A 21757-nucleotide genomic window follows, 5' to 3' on the forward strand; every position below is an offset into this window, starting at 1 on the left:
ATCAGTGTGATAAGGAATTCAAAATTAATTAGCTTGTTTGTTTAGAATGTCACATGAGAGGATACGTTTATAAATTAACTTCTTTGTGACTGGCACAAAGAAGTCTTTTGTGATTATAAACTTACTAAGAATAATTGCAAAGACACACTTACACACTTCCATCAAACGAGCAAACAAGGACATGAGAAAGCAAATGAATAAGACGAGGCGGATAAAACAACAAAAGTGTCACTAAACGTTGTTAATTTAGCTGCGCTCAGAACTGAGAAGAAATTTAGCGGCTTAAACATATATATATTGAAAAAAACTGAGAGTCATATATAAACGACCAAATGCATATCTCTTTTGTGAACATCGTCCTTAGTTTCTCTGCAATCTTTTTGATCATTATGGTATCAGAAGGAACAGAAGTAAGGAAGAAACGTGACATTTCCAACCAACTGTGAGTTTATTTTGCTATTATTTCATTTGTTTATTAAGAATTAACAGTTGAGAATATTTTACTCCAAATGATTATTTAGTTCTAAATCTGTTTCAATAATTATTTAATGACCACTGGAAAAGGCGGTGGACAGACAGACGACAATGCCGTCTGCTAAATGGCATGCAGGTGTTTAGTTTCGATCGTCTGCACTCTTAGTTCAAATCTCTCTAGTTTCGACTTTACCTTCCATTCATTGAGATCGATAAAAGAAATATATCAGATGTGTACTGAATCGACTTTAAAAGTATAACACTTCCATATAAATTTGTTAAGCCATATATTTATTTGTCGAGTGAATATGATATAGATGTATGCTGAAGAATCTTTACTTGTTATCTCATCACTAGTTTGTTTTACCCTAGAATTAACTCTATGATACTGAAGCAAAAGAATGTCTCGGTGATAGGATATCGTGTGAAGAAACGAAGGGCAGTTTAGTGACTTTAGTTGTGTCAGGATAAACTCCCGCGAACGAAAATCACTTAGTTAAAACAATAATATTTGGAAGAATATTTTTTTCTCTTTCCATAAAAAAAAATGGGATCTTTTCGGTTTGAACGGTAGTTTTTTCTAGCGGTGTCATATGAAATTGTCACCCATAATTATGACCCTAGTATCGATCTATTGCATTTCAATCTCTTTCAGGGTTAGGGGTGGGGGAAGGGTATCTTTTTTTCTTCACAAATGTAAATAAACCCAATCTGTTTCTTAAACGAGGGACTTATTCATTCGGCACAGAATGCTTTTTAACTCAATAGACATCACTGATTGGTTGAAATTGCGGAAATTGAAGAAAAAAACAACAACAAATATCTTACAAACTATAGAATTTTCTCAATAAAGCCCAGAGAAAAAGATGTTTTATAAACACATTCTACCAGTATACGAAGTTTAAAATTTTTTAGTTACCTAGAAATTATGTTAAAAACTGCTGTTCAAACCGAAAAGATACAAAAAGTGTTCTCACGAACATTTTATTTCATATTCATTAAATAGTTTTGGGTACACCTACTTAAGTGTGCCATTTTTTATAGCTTCTTTCTTCCGGTCATTTCAACATGTTAACACGTTAATCCTTACACATTCTTTTTTTCTCTCCGTTTTCTTTTCCTCTCAATCGGTTCCGTCGAAGAGCAGAGGCTCAAAGCGTCAAAGACTTTTCCATTCTTCCCGCGCATTAAACTAATACACCTGCTTGTTCCTTCACCTGTCTTCGTCTTTTGTTTTCTGCAAATTTAAACTATATATAATATATATATATATATACACACACCAAAACTGTCCGACGAACGGGAAAGTGAACCAGTTTTTGGGATGTCTTTGCAGCTTAATTGATAAAGTGTGTAGGTACTACTAGCGAACAGTGGTCCCGGTGCGCGCACTCGCGCATCCGCGCTAGCTAGTCGTGAGTAGTCGATCCTACAACGACTTTTTAACTCTAACCCTAAACCTAACCCTAGCCCTAGTTTGTTTATAAAAATAATTTATTTACTTAGTTTAAAAAATGATTTACTTTGCGTTTTATTTACTTTGTTCGAAAAATATTAATTAATTTTCTTTGATATGTATTCAGCCTTGAAATACAAACATACGTGCAAGTCGTTGTAGGATCGACTACTTACGACTAGCTAGCGCGGATGCGGGAGTGCGCCCACTGTTCACTAGTAGTACCAAGTGTGTGTATATATATATTATATAAAATCCGTTCTGTCTGCGTGTGTGTGTGTGTGTCTTCTAGGATCTCGGGCATCCTACATCCGATTGCGCTCAAATTTAATATGTAGATACTGACGGTATCAGGGCGTGTATAAGTCTTGAAAAAATTACAAAAATCGATTCCAGGTGAGAATGCGATCGATAAAGCCGTGGGAACGTGCATATGTACGCGCAAGTACATCAGCTGTTGCGATCGATACTACGCGTATGCGAGAAAAGTGCACGTGCAGTTTGTGCAAAAAAGCCGGCTGGCTTGAAATAATGCCACAAAATGCAGTATATTTAGGAGACCCAAAAAGTAAGATGCAAAAGAGATATCTTCTTCAAACTTGGAATGAAGGAAGGAAAAACTATTTGGTTTCTCAAGAAGTTTTTTTTTGCCTTAACTTCGTTTAACAAAACCAAAAATTTTATTGAAATACAGGCATACTTAATCATTTTATAATGAAAAGAACTGTTTAAACCAATTTTGTGTTCTCCCCGTCAACAGCCTTATCATTACTGGTACATTAAACTCTTCGGTTGCATATTTGTGTGAATAAAATCGTTTTTCTTTGGAATAGAAAAAAATCTTTATTTCTTCTTTTGCTGGCGTCTCAAATTTAGGTTACATCAGTGTTTCTCAAAGGGGAGGCCTATGGGACGGTCGGACATGTTGTTTTGAGAAAATTTGGTTTAAATGTTTAACAACTGAGCAACGTCCATTGGACGGGGGATGGCGTTTTGCTCATATATATATATATATATATATATATATATATATATATATAGTTTATATGTGTGGAATTTTTTCGGTTTGAACGGCAGTTTTTTCTAGCATTGTCATATGAAATTGTCACTCATAATTATGACCCTAGTATCGATCTATTGCATTTCAATCTGTTTTAGGGTTAGGGGTGGGGGAAGGGTGTGTTTTATTTTTCAGAAATGTAAATAAACCCAATCTGTTTCATATTCATATGGCACCGAATGTTTTCACTTCAAAAGACGTCATTAATTCTCTTTACTCTTTACTCTTTTACTTGTTTCAGTCATTTGACTGCGGCCATGCTGGAACACCGCCTTTAGTTGAGCAACTCGACCCCGGGACTTATTCTTTTGTAAGCCCAGTACTTATTCTATCGGTCTCTTTTGCCGAACCGCTAAGTGATGGGGACGTAAACACACCCGCATCGGTTGTCAAGCAATGCTAGGGGGACAAACACAGACACACAAACACATACACATACATACATATATATATATATATATATATATATATACGACAGGCTTCTTTTAGTTTCCGTCTACCAAATCCACTCACAAGGCATTGGTCGGCCCGGGGCTATAGCAGAAGACACTTGCCCAAGATGCCACGCAGTAGGACTGAACCTGGAACCATGTGGTTGGTTAGCAAGCTACTTACCACACAGCCACTCCTGCACCTATTAGTTGAAATTGTAGAAATTGAAGAAAAAAGAACAACAAATATCTTACAAACTATAGAATTTTCTCAATAAAGCCAAGAGAAAAAGATGTTTTATAAACACATTCTATCAGTATACGAAGTTTAAAAGTGTTTAGTTACGTGGAAATTATTTTAAAAAACTGCCGGTCAAACAGAAAAGATCCTATGTGTGCATTTGTGTCTGTGTTTGTCCCCCCCATTCTTGCTTGAGAACCGATGTTGGTGTATTTACATCCCCGTAACTTAGCAGTTCGGCATAAGAGACCGATAGAATAAGTACTAGGCTTATGAAGAATAAGTCCTGGGGATGATTTGTTCCACTAAGGGTGGTGCTCCAGCATGGCTGCAGTCAAATGACTGAAACAAAAAAAATTTAACAATAAAAGAATATATATGTTATATATATATTATCTATACATATAAATTTGACATGGGCGATTCTTTCTTGTCCTGGGATTCACGGTCAAACGGCTGGGTGGAATTGTGCGAAAAACTACACAGATGTGTAGAATGATCCGGTGGTGTTGCTGGGCTTTGTATTTTTTTCCATGGCACCCATGGTTACCAAGATAATCTACTATAATAATACTCTTGTGTTTATGAATGAGAAAGGAAGGGGGTCATGTCATACTTGGTAGTGGGATGATGAAAATAGTACGCTGAAAAAATAAATCACCGTTTCAACGCTGTGTGAATATATGTGTGTATGTAAGAGGGAGGGTATGTGAATGTGTGTACATGTGTGAATGTGTGCGTGCGCAATGGAAGTGGGATTTTTTTCTGAAGTCTTTCTTTGTAGTGTTTCAGATGGTTTTTTTGCGGATCTTTTCCTTTTGAATGGCAGTTTTCAACACAATTTCTAGTTAACTAGACACTTTTAAACTTGTATGCTGGTAGAATGTATCAAAATAAAACATTTTTTTCTCTTGGCTTTCTTAAGAAAATTGTAATTTGTAAGTTTAACGTAGTTTAATTTTTCGAATTTTAACCCATCGATGGCCTCTATTGAGCTAAAATCATTTGCTGCGTCTAAAATTGAGACAACATCCTGTCACTGTTATGTTTATGTTCGGAAAGCGTGTGTATAAAATTACAGAATTATTTTGTTTATTAATTGTTTAAATTATTTTCCATTGTTTTCGGCTTAGCCTTTCGTTTTTTTTTTTCTTAAGCAATGGAAAATATTTTAAACAATACACGTGTATCTCAAAACAAAATCAAAATGAATAATTTTAGACACACGCGTAACAATTAAATTGATTTAACAATTAAGAAAAAAAAACGAAAGGCTAAAATTTAGGGTTAGGGTTAGGGTCAGTGATAGGATGTTGTCTCAGTTTTAGATGCAGCAAATGATTTTAGCTCAATAGAGGCCATCGATTGGTTAAAATTCGAAAAATTAAACTACGTTAAACTTACAAATTGCAATTTTCTCAAGAAAACCAAGAGAAAGGTGTCTTCTGCTATAGCCCCGGGCCGACCAATGCCTTGAGAGTGGATTTGGTAGACGGAAACTGAAAGAACCTGTCGCATATATGTATATATATATATATATATATATATATATATATATATATATATATATATGTGTGTGTGTTTGTGTGTCTGTGTTTGTCCCCCTAGCTTATACTGGATAAGATGTATCCAGTATAAGCTATGGACACATAAGAAGTGCAGCAATATCAAAGGAAGGCTAACTGTGAAGATAGTTTTTGTATGTAGCAGATGCTCTTGAGCAATAAACACTGAAAATGTGCAGAGACCAATTCTACCACATAGTTGGAGTGTTAGTACCTTGAGAGAAAAGTTGGACCTAAGAAGCATCAGATGTGTGCAAGAGAGATGACTGCACTGGTATGGCCATGTGGTGAGAATGGATGTGGGTAGCTGTGTGAAAAAGTGCCACACCCTAGCAGTTGAGGGAACCTGTGGAAGAGGTAGACCCAGGAAGATCTGGGATGAGGTGGTGAAGCATGACCATCGAACATTGGGCCTCATCGAGGCAATGACTAGTGACCGGGACCTTTGGAAATATGCTGTGCTTGAGAAGTGGCAAATCCATGTGAGACCATAACCTTGCGTACCTTTCCCTCATTGGATACTAAACTCTGCTTGCAAAGACCAGTTAGGGCAAGTGAAATCTAAAATGAAATTCGATGACTGGCATCCGTGCTATATATATATATGTTATATATATGTATATGTTCCATATATATAATATATATCTTTTTTTTTGTAGTTTCAGCTCAGAGCTTTGCCATGCTGGTGCACTGCCGTTTTGCTGTACTGTTATTACTGGTGTATAATGGAGTTTGATGTAGCTACCCTCATTTGCACCTCTTGCCGTGTGGTAGGTTCGCCTGGGACTTTTGACAGGATACGGTACAGCCTTGATTTCAAACCATCTACATCTACTTCGTGCAGGTTCCTCGGGCTCGTTGGGAGAATATTAAAAAACTGTGAGCCCTTGAAACCCAGGCTGTTGCAGTAACTGGTCCTGAAGTGCAATAATATTGCTGGGATCTTTGGCACTGTGCAGTGTTGACTCGTTCTGGCGTTGGTGTAACTTTCAATGCCAAAATTTGGCACAATTCCTTCCAGGATCTTCCAGATGTATATTACTACATACCTCTCCCGCCTTTGCTCCAGGGAATAGAGTCTTAGCTGTTTCAGCCTTTCCCAGTAGCTGAGCCGTTGCTAAGAGACAATCTTCTTTGGAAGCTTCGCTGGATTGCTTCAAGGTCCACTGTTAATTTAACACATATGGATGGCCATAGCTAGGAGCAGTAATCCAGGGAGCTGAGGACAAATGTCCTCCAGAGGATCATCATGGTTTTCATTAAATCTGTTTCCGAATGTTCTCAGGATTCATCCAGCCAGTCGTCTGCTCTTTGTCACCATCCTGGCGATATGCATTTGAAAAGAAGTATCGTCTCTCATGTTGATACCCAGGACCCTCTTAGATTTAGGCTCTGGGATTGTAATTCCCTGTGGAGTGTTCCCTGTAAGTTTCATATTCAGTTTTGGATGCCAGTAGTGCAGGGATTGGAATTTTTTAGCATTAAACTGCATATTATTATCCTCAGCCCATCTGTAAATTGAGTCCCACTCCTGCTGCAGATGTGCATCATCGCTGGGGTTCTGTATTTTCTGAGAGACTTTCGTATCATCTGCGTAGCTAGCAAGGGTGGCTATCCAGGCAGTTGAGGGCATATCTGAGAGGGTCACTATGAAAAGCAGTGTTCCAAGACAGTGCCCTGTGGAACACCACTCACTATTTGTGTTTTTATTGAAGTGGCTCCATTGGCCACTACTGCCTGACTTCTATCTTTCAGAAAGTCATGTAACCACTCAAAGTTTTCCAGATATGACAAGATCACACAGTTTGTGGCATATCATACCATGATCCACTTTGTCAAAAGCTTTTGCAAAATCAAGGTATATTACATCCACATTTGATTTGTTGAGTATATATATATAAATGTGTGAGCAAAATGCCCCCCGTCCAATGGATGGTGCTGAGTTGTCAAACATTTAAACCAAATTTTCTCAAAACAACTTGTTCGACCGTCCCATAGGCCTCTCCTTTGAGAAACACTGATTTAACCTAAATTTGAGACACCAGCAAAAGAAGAAATAAAGATAAACTTTTTTTCTATTCCAAAGAAAAACAATTTTTATTCACTGAAATATGCAACTGAAAAGTTTTGCCAGTTTTACCTATATAGTTCTCTTTGAATGTGGGACAGGTTATGCAATATATTAAGCTTTGTGTATTGCAATTCATGTTTGCATTTGCTTTGAATGTGTCTCCACATTGTTTTCCTCTATGTATTTGTAGATGGGGTTACTGCAGATCCCACATCTACTATCTCCATATTCTTTCACAAAGAATTCGGTTTCATTCTCTGATGAGAATTTTCCTCTTGTCAGTTGTCTTTTCAGGTTTTTCTCTTGGCATTTACTGTTTCTTATGCAGTATTTATTTAATAGGTTTCCCATTTTGGGGCTTTGTAGGACTATTGGTAAGTTTGAATGTATGATTTGAAACATGTTAGTAACTCCAGGGTTGTGTGTGTTTATGAAAGGGATGATGTTTTCTTTGCTTTTCTTTTTTGGAGTTCTGAGTTGTGTGATGTCCAGTTTCATTGCTCTCGAGATTCCGTTTTCTATTAATTTGAGTGGGTATTTCTGTTCTAGTAGGAAGTTTTTAAGTTCATATAGTCTTATTTGGTGTGTTTGTGAGTCAGCCACTACGCTGCATATGAGTCTTACCATATTTGTAAAAACATGTGACATGTCAATAAATATTTGTATATGTACAACCATCCAGATCTCTGAGTACCTTATTTTTCCTATTATATAATATCTGTACATCACCTCCAAACCTTCTTATATATAGAAATATATATATATATATATTATATATATATATATATATATATATGTATGTATTCAGAACCAGAGAAAAGGAAACCATGATGGTCCCCTGAAGGACATTCGTCCTAAGCCACCTGTATTACTGCTCCCAGCTATGGTCATCCAGCAGTGTAAAATTAACAGCAGACCTTGAAGCAATCTAGCGACGCTTCACAAAGAAGATTGTCACTTTGCAACAGCTCAGCTACTGGGAAAGGATGAAACAGCTAAGACTCTACTCCCTGGAGCAAAGGCAGGAGAGGTATGCAGTAATATACATCTGGAAGACCCTGGAAGAAATTGTGCCAAAGTTTGGCATTGAAAGCTGTACCAATGCCAGAACAGGTTGCCAGTGCACAGTGCCAAAGGTCCTAGCAATGCCATCGCACTTCAGGACCAGTTAATGCAACAGCCTGGGTTTCAGGGGCCCACAGCTTTTTAATATTCTCCCAAAGAGCCTGAGGAACCTGCACGAAGTAGATGTAGATGTTTTGAAATCAAGGCTGGACCTCTTCCTGTTGAGAGTCCCAGACGAACCTACCTCATGGCAAGAGGTGCAGATGAGGGTAGCTACAAACTCCATTCTACACCAAGTGTCACATATTAGAGGAGGCTCTCAGTAATAACAGTGTAGCAAAATGGTGGTGTTCCAGCATGGCCACAGCTCTAAGCTGAAACTATGAAAAAAATTATATATTTATATTTTTTAGGTATATATATATTATGTGAGACCCAATTATATATGTGTATATATATATATATATATATATATATATATATAGGCCCAATGATATATATTTATGTATGTATTATTTGAGGCCCAGTGGTTGAAAGGTGCTTTTACATACCACTAGCATGGATGCCATTTGCATGGCACCAGTATGTGCCATGACTGTGATTTTATTCATCTTGATGGGTTTGCTCAATCCCAACATAATACTAAAGGTCTCATTCATTGCATCTGTGAGGCTCAACACCTGAAAGGAGCTTAAGTACCTTGGCTCTTTGAGGCTCAATGCTTGAAGGGTGCTTCTTATGTGCCACTTGCATGGGTACTGGTTATGTGATACCAGCATGAGCCACGACTCGGATTTCATTTGGTTTGACAGGTTATCTCATGCACGGCATATTGCCAAAGGTCTTAGTCACTAGTCATTGCCTCTGTGAGACCCAAAGTTGAAAGGTCATGCTTCCCCACCTCATCTCGTGTCTTCCTGGGTCTAACTCTACCACAGATTCCCTTGACGGTCAGAGATCAGCACTTATTTACACAGTCCTTGTCCATATGCATCGCATGACCATACCAGCACACTTGTCTTTCTTGCACACCACATCTGATGCCTCTTATGCCCAACTTTTCTCTCAAGGTGCTTATACTCTGTCAAGAATGCTCATTGACATTGCACATCCAGTGAAGCATACTGGCTTCATTTCTTTCAAGCCGATGCATGTCCCCGACTGTCACAGTTCATGTTTCTCTGCCATGTAGCATAGCAGTTCACCCACAGGCATTATAAAATTTGCCTTTCACTCTAAGTGAGAGACCTTTTGTTGCCAGCAGAGGCAGGAGCCCTCTAAATTTTGCCCAGCTTAATCTTAATCTGACAGCTATGGTCTTGGAACATCCACCTCCGCTACTAACTTGTTTACCTAGGTAACAGAAGATATCTACTACCTCTAGCTTACCCCTATGGCAATTGATGGAGTCGATTTTCTGTATTTAGTGTACCTGTGCATCTACCACACTCAAAAGCTATTTTCCCTGTTAACCTTCCTCTGATATTGCTACACTTTTTATGTATCTAAAGCTAACACTGGCTGCATCTTACAGAGTTACTACCTACACCTTTTCTACAGATTGAGCAGGGCCATCTACCTGAAGGGACTTTTGATTTCTCTGCCTTCCTACTTCCTAAAACTTTGGTTTTTGGTAGGCTAACTCTAAGGTCCTTTGATTCTAGACCTTGCTTCCATACCTGGAATTTCTTCTCTAGTTCTGGTAGTGATTCAGCTATAAGAACAAGGTCATCAGCATAGAGGAGCTCCCAGGGGCAGCCTGTCTTAAATTCCTCTGTTATTGCCTAAAGTGAACCCCTACTTGTATACTGAATTCTTCACTATACTTGTTGCTAATCTTCACCTTACTAGTAGCGTCTCCGTAGATGGTTTGTGCAGCTCTCATCAGCCACTTGTCTATTCACTAGTTTCCACACTGACAAGCAGATAAGGGATTAGGGGATCCTATCAAAAGCTTTCTCCAACTCAACAAAAGCTAAGCACAGAGGTTTACCTTTGGCTATGTATTTCTACTGCAGCTGTCTTACCAGAAATATAACATCAGTGGTGCTCCTACATGGCACAAAACCAAACTGCATCTCATCTAGGCTAATTCACTCCCTAATTAGTTGGGCTATGACCCTCTTCATAACTTTCATCACCTGATCCAATAATTTGATACCCCTGTAGTTATTTCTTTCTAAAGCCTCACCTTTACCTTTTGTAGCAGTTGACTAAGGTGCTGCTACACCAGTCATTGTGTATGACTCCTTTGTGAATCACCTGATTTATAATACGAGTGACTAGACTATAACCCACACTGCCAGATATTTAAAGCATCTCAGCGGTGATTCCTGATGGACCAGGAGCTTTCCCTGTCTTCATGTCCTTGAAGACATGTCCTTAGTTTCTTTATCTGCCAAGGTACTGTTGATTCAGGTAGCTGGTCCCCCAATTGAATCAACATTTGCAGACTCTCCTCCTATTCATTCTCTACATTCAGAATCCTTTCATAATGGCATTTCCAAGCTTCTTTCTTTGCAGAATCACTGAATGCAAATAAGTGCACCATCATTCATGTGGACACATTTCTCTCCTATGACATCACAATTTACTCTTACAAACTGTCTTGCAGTCTGGAACACTTCAATTCTTCCTCTTTTCTGCTTCTCCCTTGGCTAGATATACCTGTCTCCTAGCTTTCCTTCTGGCTATCTGATGCAGTTCCCTGCTACCCCCACTCTTCCAGGTCTTCCAGGCCTGTTTCCTTGCTTTAAAGGCCCTGTCTATGGCATTGTTCCACTACCACGTTACCCTAGGTCTGGTTGGGACTTTGCATCACCCACAAATTTGGTCTGTCCCACAGGAATTCACAGGAATTCACAGTGGCCCTCTATATCACAAGTTTGTAGCTCCTCCTCCCTCTCATCAAATTTCTCCTTTAGGATGTCCCTAAATCTTTGACCATATGAAGGGTCCTTAAGCTTCCAATTCCTTCTTTTCCAGATTTGTCTGCTTCTTTGCACCCTTCTGGCCTGTTGTCGATAATGACTAGTCTATGCTGGGGGATATGTTCTTCAGCAGGGAGGGTCTTTGTTTTGAAGAGCAACCATGCATCCCACTGTCTGGTGAGAAAGTAATTGGTCTGGCTAGTGTAGCTCTCTGATTGGTAGGTTATCAGATGCATGGTTGGCTTCCTAAAGTTGGTGTTGCAGATCAATAGGTCATTTGCATCATTTGTTTAAATCTAGGTTATCCCTGACTAAACAGTCAAATGGTCAATGGTATTCCAAGAGCAGCGATCTTGACTTCTTAATAATATTTGGGACTGCATTTTTCAATGTCCTTTCCAATAAAATAGTTTTAAGCTTGTAGATATGTTTTGCTGTTATTTCTAGCAGAGTAAGTCAAGTTACCATATAGAGGTTTCCTTCTTCTTTCTTTCTTTCTTTCTTTCTTTCTTTCTTCTTTCTTTCTTTCTTTCTTTCTTTCTTTCTTTCTTCTTTCTTCTTTCTTTCTTTCTTTCTTTCTTTCTTTCTTTCCTTCCTTCCTTCCTTCCTTCCTTCCTTCCTTCCTTCCTTCCTTTCTTTCTTTCTTTCCTTCTTTCTTTCTTTCCTTCCTTTCTTTCCTTCCTTTCTTTCCTTCCTTCCTTCCTTCCTTCCTTCCTTCCTTCCTTCCTTCTTCCTTCCTTTCTTTCTTTCTTTCTTTCTTTCTTTCTTTCTTTCTTTCTTTCTTTCTTTCTTTCTTCCTTTCTTTCCTTCCTTCTTCCTTCCTTTCTTTCCTTCCTTCTTCCTTCCTTCCTTCCTTCCTTCCTTCCTTCCTTCCTTCCTTCCTTCCTTCCTTCCTTTCTTCCTTCCTTTCTTTCTCTCTTTCTTTCTTTCTCTCTTTCTCTCTTTCTCTCTTCTCTCTTTCTTTCTCTCTCTTTTTCTCTCTCTCTTTCTCTCTCTCTTTCTCTCTTTCTTTCTCTCTTTCTCTCTTTCTTTCTCTCTTTCTTTCTCTCTCTCTTTCTCTCTCTCTCTTTCTCTCTCTCTTTCTCTCTCTCTTTGTGCTCATTCAACCTCCTTTCAATAGCAGCCAAATTTCTCCAAGATAATACTCTGCCAATGTAAACAAAAAATTATATTGTCCAAGTAGGCTGTGTATGAATATGAGACAAGTTGGTCACAGCTAGAATGCTTTTAATCACAGGTTTACTGCATTAGGGTTGAATTGTGACAACGGTTTAAGTTGCACTGCTTAACATTCTGAGGTTTGTCTTTGCTTTTCATCCTCCTATACCAGTCAAGTCCTAGCATTAGTTACATAGGAGGTCAGAGGAACACAGAGACAAGAAATGGTTCTTCATACATGCACATGCATGCGTGAGTGTGTATGCCTGATTTAGACCACACCTACTTTCTCTTCTACTAGAACATTCAACTGGGAAACAACACTAGTTGAACTAAGTGGGCTATTTTCTGATTGACCATTTAAATCAGCGATTCCTAAACTTTTTCTGACTGCCTCACCCTTGGCCCCTAGACCACATTTCTAGTGCCCTCCATTTTACAACCACAAATGTAGACCATTTGCTGCAGAAAATTCAAAACAACTGTATTTCACAGATAAAACTTAAACCTAATTAACCCATAATTTGTTTTTTTGCATCCATTGTCCCTATGGTTATAATTACTGTTATTATTGCTACTAACAGTAAAGTGGTGAGCTGGTAGAATTGTTATCACACTGGGTGAAATGCTTAGCATTATTTTATCTGTCACTATGTTCTGAGTGAAAGGTAAGAGAGTCCAGTTTGCTGGACATTGTTGTAGAGCTGAAAACGAGGTAATTTCTACTCTTCTCCTCTGGAAGCCATCTACTCGCAATGCCAGAGGGCGCACACTCTCCTACCCTGATGTAATCTCCAGGGATACATGCATCCAGCAACAGGACCTCCGTAATGCCATGATGGACCGTGAAGTCTGGCGTAGCATGGTAAATTCCATTGTCTCGACCACGGTCGAACAATGATGATGATGATGATGTTCTGAGTTCAAATTCCGCTGAGGTTGACTTTGCCTTTCATCCTTTCGGAATTGATCAATTAAGTACCAGTGAAACACTGGGGTCGATGTAATTTTATACTTACACCACACTAAGGATCCATCAGTGAGTTAGGTCATTGGTTATTAATTGGATTTGGTATTTACATAACTACAATATCCTGTCAGCATTTGATGTCTGAAATGTTATATTATTTCACTGTCAGCTGTATGTGATTATACCTAACCATTTTCTGGCATCTTACATGTTGAGGTACCTTGATTATGAATGAATCCTTACAGTACCCAGTACACTCTGTAAAGTGGTTGGCATTAGGAAGGGCATCCATCCATAAAAACCATGACAAAACAGACAGATCTTGGCACAGTCCTCTGGTGCACCAGCCCCTGTTAAATCATCTGGCCCATGCCTGCATGGAAGATGAATCTTTAATGATGATGATGATGATAATGATGATGAATATATCTATAAAAAAATTGTGGCTTTGTTAGAAATCATTATTTTTATAAGGTAATAGTGTGTGTGTGTGTATATATATATGTATGTACACACACACACACACACAAAGGGATGCTGAAAAGCTCCTGGTTTTGGGTAAAAGAGAATACAGGTGGATCAGTTAATTATGATTTTATTCACCATATTCTCCTCTCAGATTCTTACACTTATTGCAATGGTCCTTGAGTTTTTCTAAGCCCTGTAAAAGAACTTGGAAGGTGGGGCCTCCAACCAGCCCTTTCATGATGCCCTTAAAGCTAGGAACTTTACACCCCCCTCCCTCTATATAAAACGTTAAAGGCTGTCTCACACCTATTCAACTTCCCATGGTATTTAAGCAATTCAGACTTCAAAACGCTTCTCTGAATGGGACTGCTTGTCTGTTTCAGTGCTAACCTCACCCAGCTGATGCTAATGCTCACATTCAGCTGAGTGAATGAAAGCAACGTGAAATGAAGGGCTTTGCTCAAGGGTTATTAAACACTGCCCAGTCTGAAAATTGAAACCATGACCTAATGACCATAAACCTAACAACCTATACTTCATTGCTATGTTGTGTACTTTTTCAGTAATGTAATTTTAGTCATTATTTATCTTAATGAGTGTGGTGATTGGTGGAGCCTGTACAGTGTTAGCCTAAAGAACACTGGGTTTTTATTTAATTAATTACCTCTATGTTTCCAGTTAAAATCCCACTGCGTGCAACTTTAACTTTTATTGCTCTTTGGGACTGATAACAAAAGCACCCTCTCCCCACCACCAAATTTGTGACCCTGTGCCAGTGTTATTTATTTATCATTTTATATCAGACTAGCAGTATCGCCCGGCGTTGCTCGGGTTTGTAAGGGAAATAACTATATAAGCATTTTTAGAGAGTTACTTCCCTTATATAATAGCAAAAAAGATGCATTAAAAATGCGGAAAAATGATGGTAAATTTTTTTTAAATCGTAGACTCATTGTAGACACGTGCTAATTCCCAGAAGGGCTCGATATGAATCACGACTATAAGATACCTGCTTTTGGTTAAACTGCACCGCAAAATGTGGGAGTAGTTAGGAATCTAAATCGTAGGAGACAGACACTCACACAACTTCACTTTTATATATAAAGATATTCCTTGCTGGTTCATGTTTGTCTGGTTTTCTGAAGCAGTATTTTATGGTTGGATGCCCTTTGTATTGCCTTCTCTTTTAGTTGCCTTTTTGCAGGCATATGGAGCATCTTTTTGAAAACCAGGACCCGAAATTGGTCTTGTGCTATACCTCTGTCACTTACACCTAGCAATTCTCTCTTTTACTGCTCCACATTCAGGCCTTTCAGTAACTGCAGTTAGGCTTAGTACCATAAAAGTATGAGTACTTTTTTTAATGCCAAAATATATAAAAAGAGGTCTCAAGTGAGAGGTGTCAACAGTCGCAATGACAAATGAACAAAGCAACAGAACAACTTCTTTGTCTGTCACAGGTGATGTTGAGCACTAGTCCTATTTTTTCTTCACCTTGTCTTTTTTATCTTATATAAGTTACCTTTATTAATGAAAAAGAAACGGGATAGCAATTATTTTTCTCCCCTCACATGACAAAAATAATGGCACAGTTTCTTCAACTTGGTTTATGTTGCAGATAGATAAAAGCCTGCAGGCTGTTTGTAACATTTATTCAAATACATCCATGTGTGTGTGTATGTAGATGCATGTGTGTGTGGATGCGTGTGTGTGTGTGTGTGTATGTGTCCTTGCATCTACACACACGTGTACACATACCTACCTTCACATGTATACACATATCAATGTAACACCTTCAAATATGTTTTCCTTTTTTGAATGTAAATGAAATGTCTATTGTTATAGTTGTATGAAGACTACAATTTATAATAATAATATTGTAACATAAATAGTGTGTTTGATAAATATCACTGGATAAGTATATATTATTATGATGCTAGAGATGAATTATTTTATGTTTGTTGTTGTGATAAGATTTACATTCCATTGTTATGTATGTATGTGTATGTGTGTGTGTGTGTTTATATATGTGTGAGTGTGTGTGCAGATGTATAATTCTAGGGTCAATAAATGTTAGGAAATAGTTATGTAACTCTTTATTCTTTGTCTTAAATGAGATGAGAGTATGGAATCAAGTAAATTATTTACATCACTTTATTTTATCAGTGTTTATAAACTATTGTGTAGGATTATCTCATATCTAAAGAATAACTTTTGAGAAGTTTTGGTTCGTTTCCATACATTTTATGTATGATTTTCTTTTGTTTCAAGACATAGTGCTGATATACGTTGAGTAAACAGCTTCAAAAAATATAAAGCAACTAGCAGTATTGCCCGGTGTTGCTCGGGTTTGTAAGGGAAATAACTATATAAGCATTTTTAGAGATGTAAAGTATAATAGCCATCTCAATATGGCTAACCACAAAGGGTGTTACTGTAGCCTTTTACGTTTTGAGATTTAATAATAAACTTTTAGAGAGTTACTTCCCTTATATATGCCAAAAATGCATTAAAAATGGGAAAAATTGATGGTAAATTTTTTTTAAATCGTAGACTCATCGTAGACGCGCGCTAATACCCAGAAGAGCTCGATATGAATCACGACTTCAAGATACCCGGTTTTGGTTAAACTGCACCACAAAATGTGGGAGTAGTTAGGAATCTAAATCGTAAGAGACAGACAGCACACAACCTTACTTTTATATATAAAGATTTACCTCTACATAAATGCAAATAAATTCTTGTGTGTATCAGGCTGAAGCTATAGACCTTTTGACTCATACTGTAGATGTTACCAGCAACTGATATAAAAAAATAATCATTTAAAGAAATAAATTGACTAAAACACTTTATCACACAGATTGTACAGCATGTTACAACTTGCAACAGTTTCTTTAAAGCTAAGTTAACTGAAAAATAGCTGTCAAATTATTATATGAGTTGTTAACAGTAAGTACATTAGATGGGTAGGGTTTGTAGTTAGATTTATTGTTTAGCTCGGTCTTTAATAAAAGCATATAAATATTTCCTTCACAAGATAGTATTGTTTATCATATTAGCATGGAGAGATATTTATTTACAATCAAGTTAATTTCTGCACGTGTCTTTAAAAGACGATGCTTTGGGATTAATTGACTTATTAACTGATAACCTACATACTTTAAATTATTCAATTAACACTTAGTTATTCTATAGATTTCCAAGTATATCAATTGCTTCCAGATGGTAATGATGACATCTGAAAGATTAAAAGTCATATTGGTAGTGTCTATAAGTTTAGATAATTTGCTATATGCTACTAAGATGGTTTCTTGAGAAATTTGATAAGGGCTCAGGTATTCAGAATTACTTTAAGAACCTCATTTGTTATGGTACTTAGGAAAACTGAGGACTGGATTTGGTAGAGGCAGAAGATTTTGCAGCATCTATCATCATCATCATCATCATCATTTAGCGTCCGCCTTCCATGCTAGCATGGGTTGGACGGTTCAACTGGGGTCTGTGAAGCCAGAAGGCTGCATCAGGCCCAGTCTGATCTGGCAGTGTTTCTATGGCTGGATGCCCTTCCTAACGCCAACCACTCCGTGAGTGTAGTGGGTGCTTTTTACGTGCCACCCGCACAGGTGCCAGGGGGGTCTGGCATCAGCCACGATCGGTTGGTGCTTTTAACGTGCCACTGGCACGGAAGCCAGCCAAGGCGGCGCTGGCAATGGCCACGTTCGGATGGTGCTTTTTTATGTGCCACTGGCACTGGAGCCAGTCGATGCAGCGCTGGCATCGGCCACATTCGGACGGTGCTTTTTATGTGCCACTGGCACAGAAGCCAGTCGGGGCGGCGCTGGCATATGTGGGAAATAATTAGCAGCTTGTTTCATAGCTCTAATGATTTCCTACATTGTAAACAAGGAGATTGGAAATGACAAAATGGATGAACCGTCAGACTGTCAGCTTAAATCATGCATTGATATTCTATCTCTTGATCTTTTTCTGAGTTTTTAAAAAGAAAAAGTCAACGTTGTGGTGATTTTAAACTTTGAATATAGAAGGATATAACTAAACACTGACTTGCATTTTTTTCAACTTACTGAATAAGCAGTACCCATGACCTTTATAGGCTCTTTGAGACTGGTGAAACTTGCAATGGTTAAAGAGGGACCATTGCAAGTAAACACCTGGTGGGTAAAAATATGAGCAGAGAGAGAGAATTCCAGAGGACCAATGTTTTAGGACAGAAGGGCGAAGCCTAATGATTAGTTCAGGACCTGATGGGTAAGACACAGCAAGGATGATAGAGGCTTCCCCTATCATTGTCATTCATTGCCTTTTACTCAAAGTCAAAAATAACAGAAAGAGAAATGGCCCAGTGATAGAGCACCAAATTTGCTGGAAATATCTAATATCTAATTCTCAAAGGTTATCATTTTACATCTAATATCAAAATCATTTGGTCTCATATGAAAGAATTCAAACTTAGAGCTGTAAGCTATCTCAAACTGCATGGTGTATTTTGAGGTAGTTTACAAATTTTAGTTTGAAGTCTTCCATGAGATTAAATGATTTTGAGGCTGGATGTTAACAGCTAATGAGTATTAAAAACCAGATATTAATTACTAGAGATTATTTCGTATGTGAGATTAAATATTATCAGAGAAAAGTTATTGAAGATTAGTTTAAAACATATGAAATATTTTAAAAATTATCTCTTTGTTATCTTTAAAAGAACACTCAATTACTAAGACCTTGTCTCATGCCTTTGAGTATCTTACTACTTGAAGGTTGCTATTAAAAATGATTTATCTTTTTCATTGGATTTAAAGGAAAAAGTAATGAGAGAGAGAATGTTAAAAATATATCCAAATTTTGTTATTTTCTTTTCTGAGGTTTTAAAAATAAAAGTCAACGTTGTGGTGATTTTAAGCTTGGAATATAGAAGGATATAACTAAACACTGACTTGCATTTTTTCCAACTTACTGAATCAGGAAGAAGGAGCAGTTCCCATGATCTTTATAGGCCCTTTGAGACTGGTGAAACTTGCAATGGTTAAAGACCATTGCAAGTAAAAACCTGGTGGGTAAAAATATGAGTAGAGAGAGAATTCCAGAGGACCAATGCTTTAGGACAGAAGGGCTAGGCCTAATGATTAGTTCAGGACCTGAGGGGTAAGATACAGCAAGGATGATAGAGGCTTCCTCTATCATTGCCATTTACTCAAAGTCAACTGTAAGCATCCCTTGAATCTTATTTTCATTTTTTGATCAAATCATGTTTAGAGGAATGAAAAGCAAAATCAATTTCCAGAAGAATAAAATTTACAATTGATTTATCTACCAAAGTACCAAAGAAAGTAATATTTATACAAATACATAATACATTGACTATTGATTGTTAATCGTACTTTTTATACCTTATCTTGTGAAACATTTTTTCATTTTTTTTCAGTCCAAGAATAGTAACTTCTGATGGTCATCTTATATTCATGACTGGTGTAAACCATAACATTACTTTCAAGTCATCCTCAGGTGGTTTTGTTAACATCGATGGGCATGATTTAAAAGATTTGGTAATATAATTTCTTTTTTATTTTTTGTCTCAAAAGTGTTTTATTTCTTTATTCAAGAGAAAGCATTTTCTGGCTTAACTCTTATTTTCTTTTTGAGTACCATAACATATTTTGAAGTTTTTGGCAATTTTAATAAACTGTTTCTTTGTTGTTGGCTTTTGACTATGCATTCTTTACGTGGTGGCACCACATAAAAAGCACATGCACTGGTGCCACATACAGAGACCCAGTACCAGCACCACATGAGGAGTACCCATACTGTCACCATTTATGGAACACCTGTGCTGGCACCATGTAAAAGGCACCTATCCCAGTGTCATGTAAAGGGCACCCATGCTGGAGTCACATATAGAACACCTGTGCCACCACCATGTAAAGAGCCACCATGCCAGTGTCATGTAAACAGTACCAAGTACTCACTGTGATGTGGTTGGTACTAGGAAGGGTATCCAACCATAGAAACCATACCAAAACAGATGACTGAGCCTAGTGCATCTCTCCGACTTGCCAGCTCCTGTCAAACTTTCCAGCCCATGCCTGTATGGAAAATGACATTAAATGATGATTATGGCAATGACTGTTCATCTTTTATAGAAATCGTTAAAGACTGAGATTGATTGTTTCCATATATGGTGGTCTTTGTTTAATTCCTACTGGATTCTTTTGATAAAGAAAATTGATTAAATTAACTCCAGTACCAATTTTGTTATTCTGATTTGAATTTGAACTTTGAACTTTCTACTGACAGCCATGGAAACCACACCACTTATTGTTATCTCTATAGATCTCACTATAGTGATGTCAGTAAGTGACATCCTATAATCTTTATAATTGCACGCGAGAAAGAGGGGTCAACATCTTTAAACGACAAGAAAATAAGAATTTGTAAGACGTTTGTTATAAGTCATAACATATTTATTACTGAATGTAATGTGTTAACATATAAGGTTAATTGAAGGAAATGCTTGTAACATCACATGAACATATTTTGCAATCATGTCTCAAAGCAAATAAGGTGAACATCCGCTTGTGTGGGTGTGTATGCAAGTGGTGTGACTCAGTACATGTTTAGGAACTGACTGGCAAGAGTGGCTGAAATTAGAAATGTGTTCCTTTATATAAGGGATGAATCAGAAGTCCCTGACTTCCACGTTATCCGGAAGTTAATCGGAAGCTTCTAGAAAGTTCAAGAATTTTCAAGAAGGTTGGGGGAGATTACTCTCGTTAGAGCCCTTTTTCGTTTTGCTTCCTTGCTTGACCGCCAGGGGTCACTACATCACTCTAGTCTTCAATAATGATTTGATCGATGATATGTAGCTCTTTTCTAAAGGCCTGTTTCAGGAATTGAACCCTTAACTGCAAGTTAGTAAAATACACATCAATTATGCAGTGTTCCCCAACCCATGATGTTTACAACAGCACGAAATTGAATTGTCTGGTTTTTAAAGATTTAATTTCAGAGGCACTTCACAGTACCAACAGCAAAATATAATGATTTCTATTTTTTTGGTTATAGATCTCATCTCAAAAGAAACTTAATGTAAACTTGAAATCTGAATTAGAACAAATGAAAGCTTCTCAGCAAACTTTGAATTCACTGGTAAATGTTCTTTTTCTCTACTTTAGTTTAACCCTTTAATGTTTAGATTACTCTGTTAAATGTAATACTTTTTCACTCAAATTGTTTTGAATTAATCATACATTATCTCATAGCTTTGAAATCTCTATGATGTGATTGTTTATTTTTAGAATGTCACTGTAGGTTAGGTGCGAGAGGTTAGATATGGCCAGTTGAAATCTAAAACGTAGAATATTTGGGCCAGATATGGCTGGTTTAAACACTAAAGGGTTAAAGTTGATGCTTCAAAATTAATCTTATTTCAGGTTCACGCTCTCTCTGCCTCTGTCTCTCTCTCTCTTATATACTCATTCATCAAGTGGTAAGTTCTTGGTAAGCTGAATGAATTTGATTACTGGTTATTCTGCATGCATATAATTTCTAGATATCATTAACAAAGAGAATGATAGACCCCTATATGATTGGTCAGTCCATGCTCTGCATGAAATATTTTCTAGTCATATAATAGAAAACACAAATAAACTATGCTGGATCTCACGAAGGCAAAGTGGCTGGGTACATTTTGAGTATTGGATCTAATGGAGGCAAAGTGGCTGAGTTCCTTTCACGTGTTGGGCCTCATAGAGGCCAAGTGGCTGAGTTCCTTTTGAGTGTTGGGCCTCACGGAGGCGAGATGGCGGAGTTCCTATTGAGCGTTGGGCCTCATGGAGGCAAAGTGGCCGAGTTCC

At 37.6% G+C, this 21757-nt stretch overlaps 1 protein-coding gene across 1 annotated transcript in view; it reads left to right on the plus strand.

Annotated features, from left to right (window-relative positions):
- Positions 1 to 206: 206 nt before the first annotated feature.
- Positions 207 to 21757, plus strand: part of LOC115210606 (cubilin-like) — a 267655-nt gene continuing 246104 nt past the window's right edge. Inside the window, exons 1-3 of the mRNA XM_036502575.1 lie at positions 207 to 442; positions 19330 to 19450; positions 20967 to 21050. Of these exons, the coding sequence (XP_036358468.1) occupies positions 333 to 442; positions 19330 to 19450; positions 20967 to 21050 (315 nt within the window). The 5' untranslated portion in view covers positions 207 to 332. The remainder of the gene's footprint in view (positions 443 to 19329; positions 19451 to 20966; positions 21051 to 21757) is intronic.

This window comes from Octopus sinensis, linkage group LG4 (assembly GCF_006345805.1).
Source record: "Octopus sinensis linkage group LG4, ASM634580v1, whole genome shotgun sequence".
Lineage (NCBI taxonomy): Eukaryota > Metazoa > Mollusca > Cephalopoda > Octopoda > Octopodidae > Octopus > Octopus sinensis.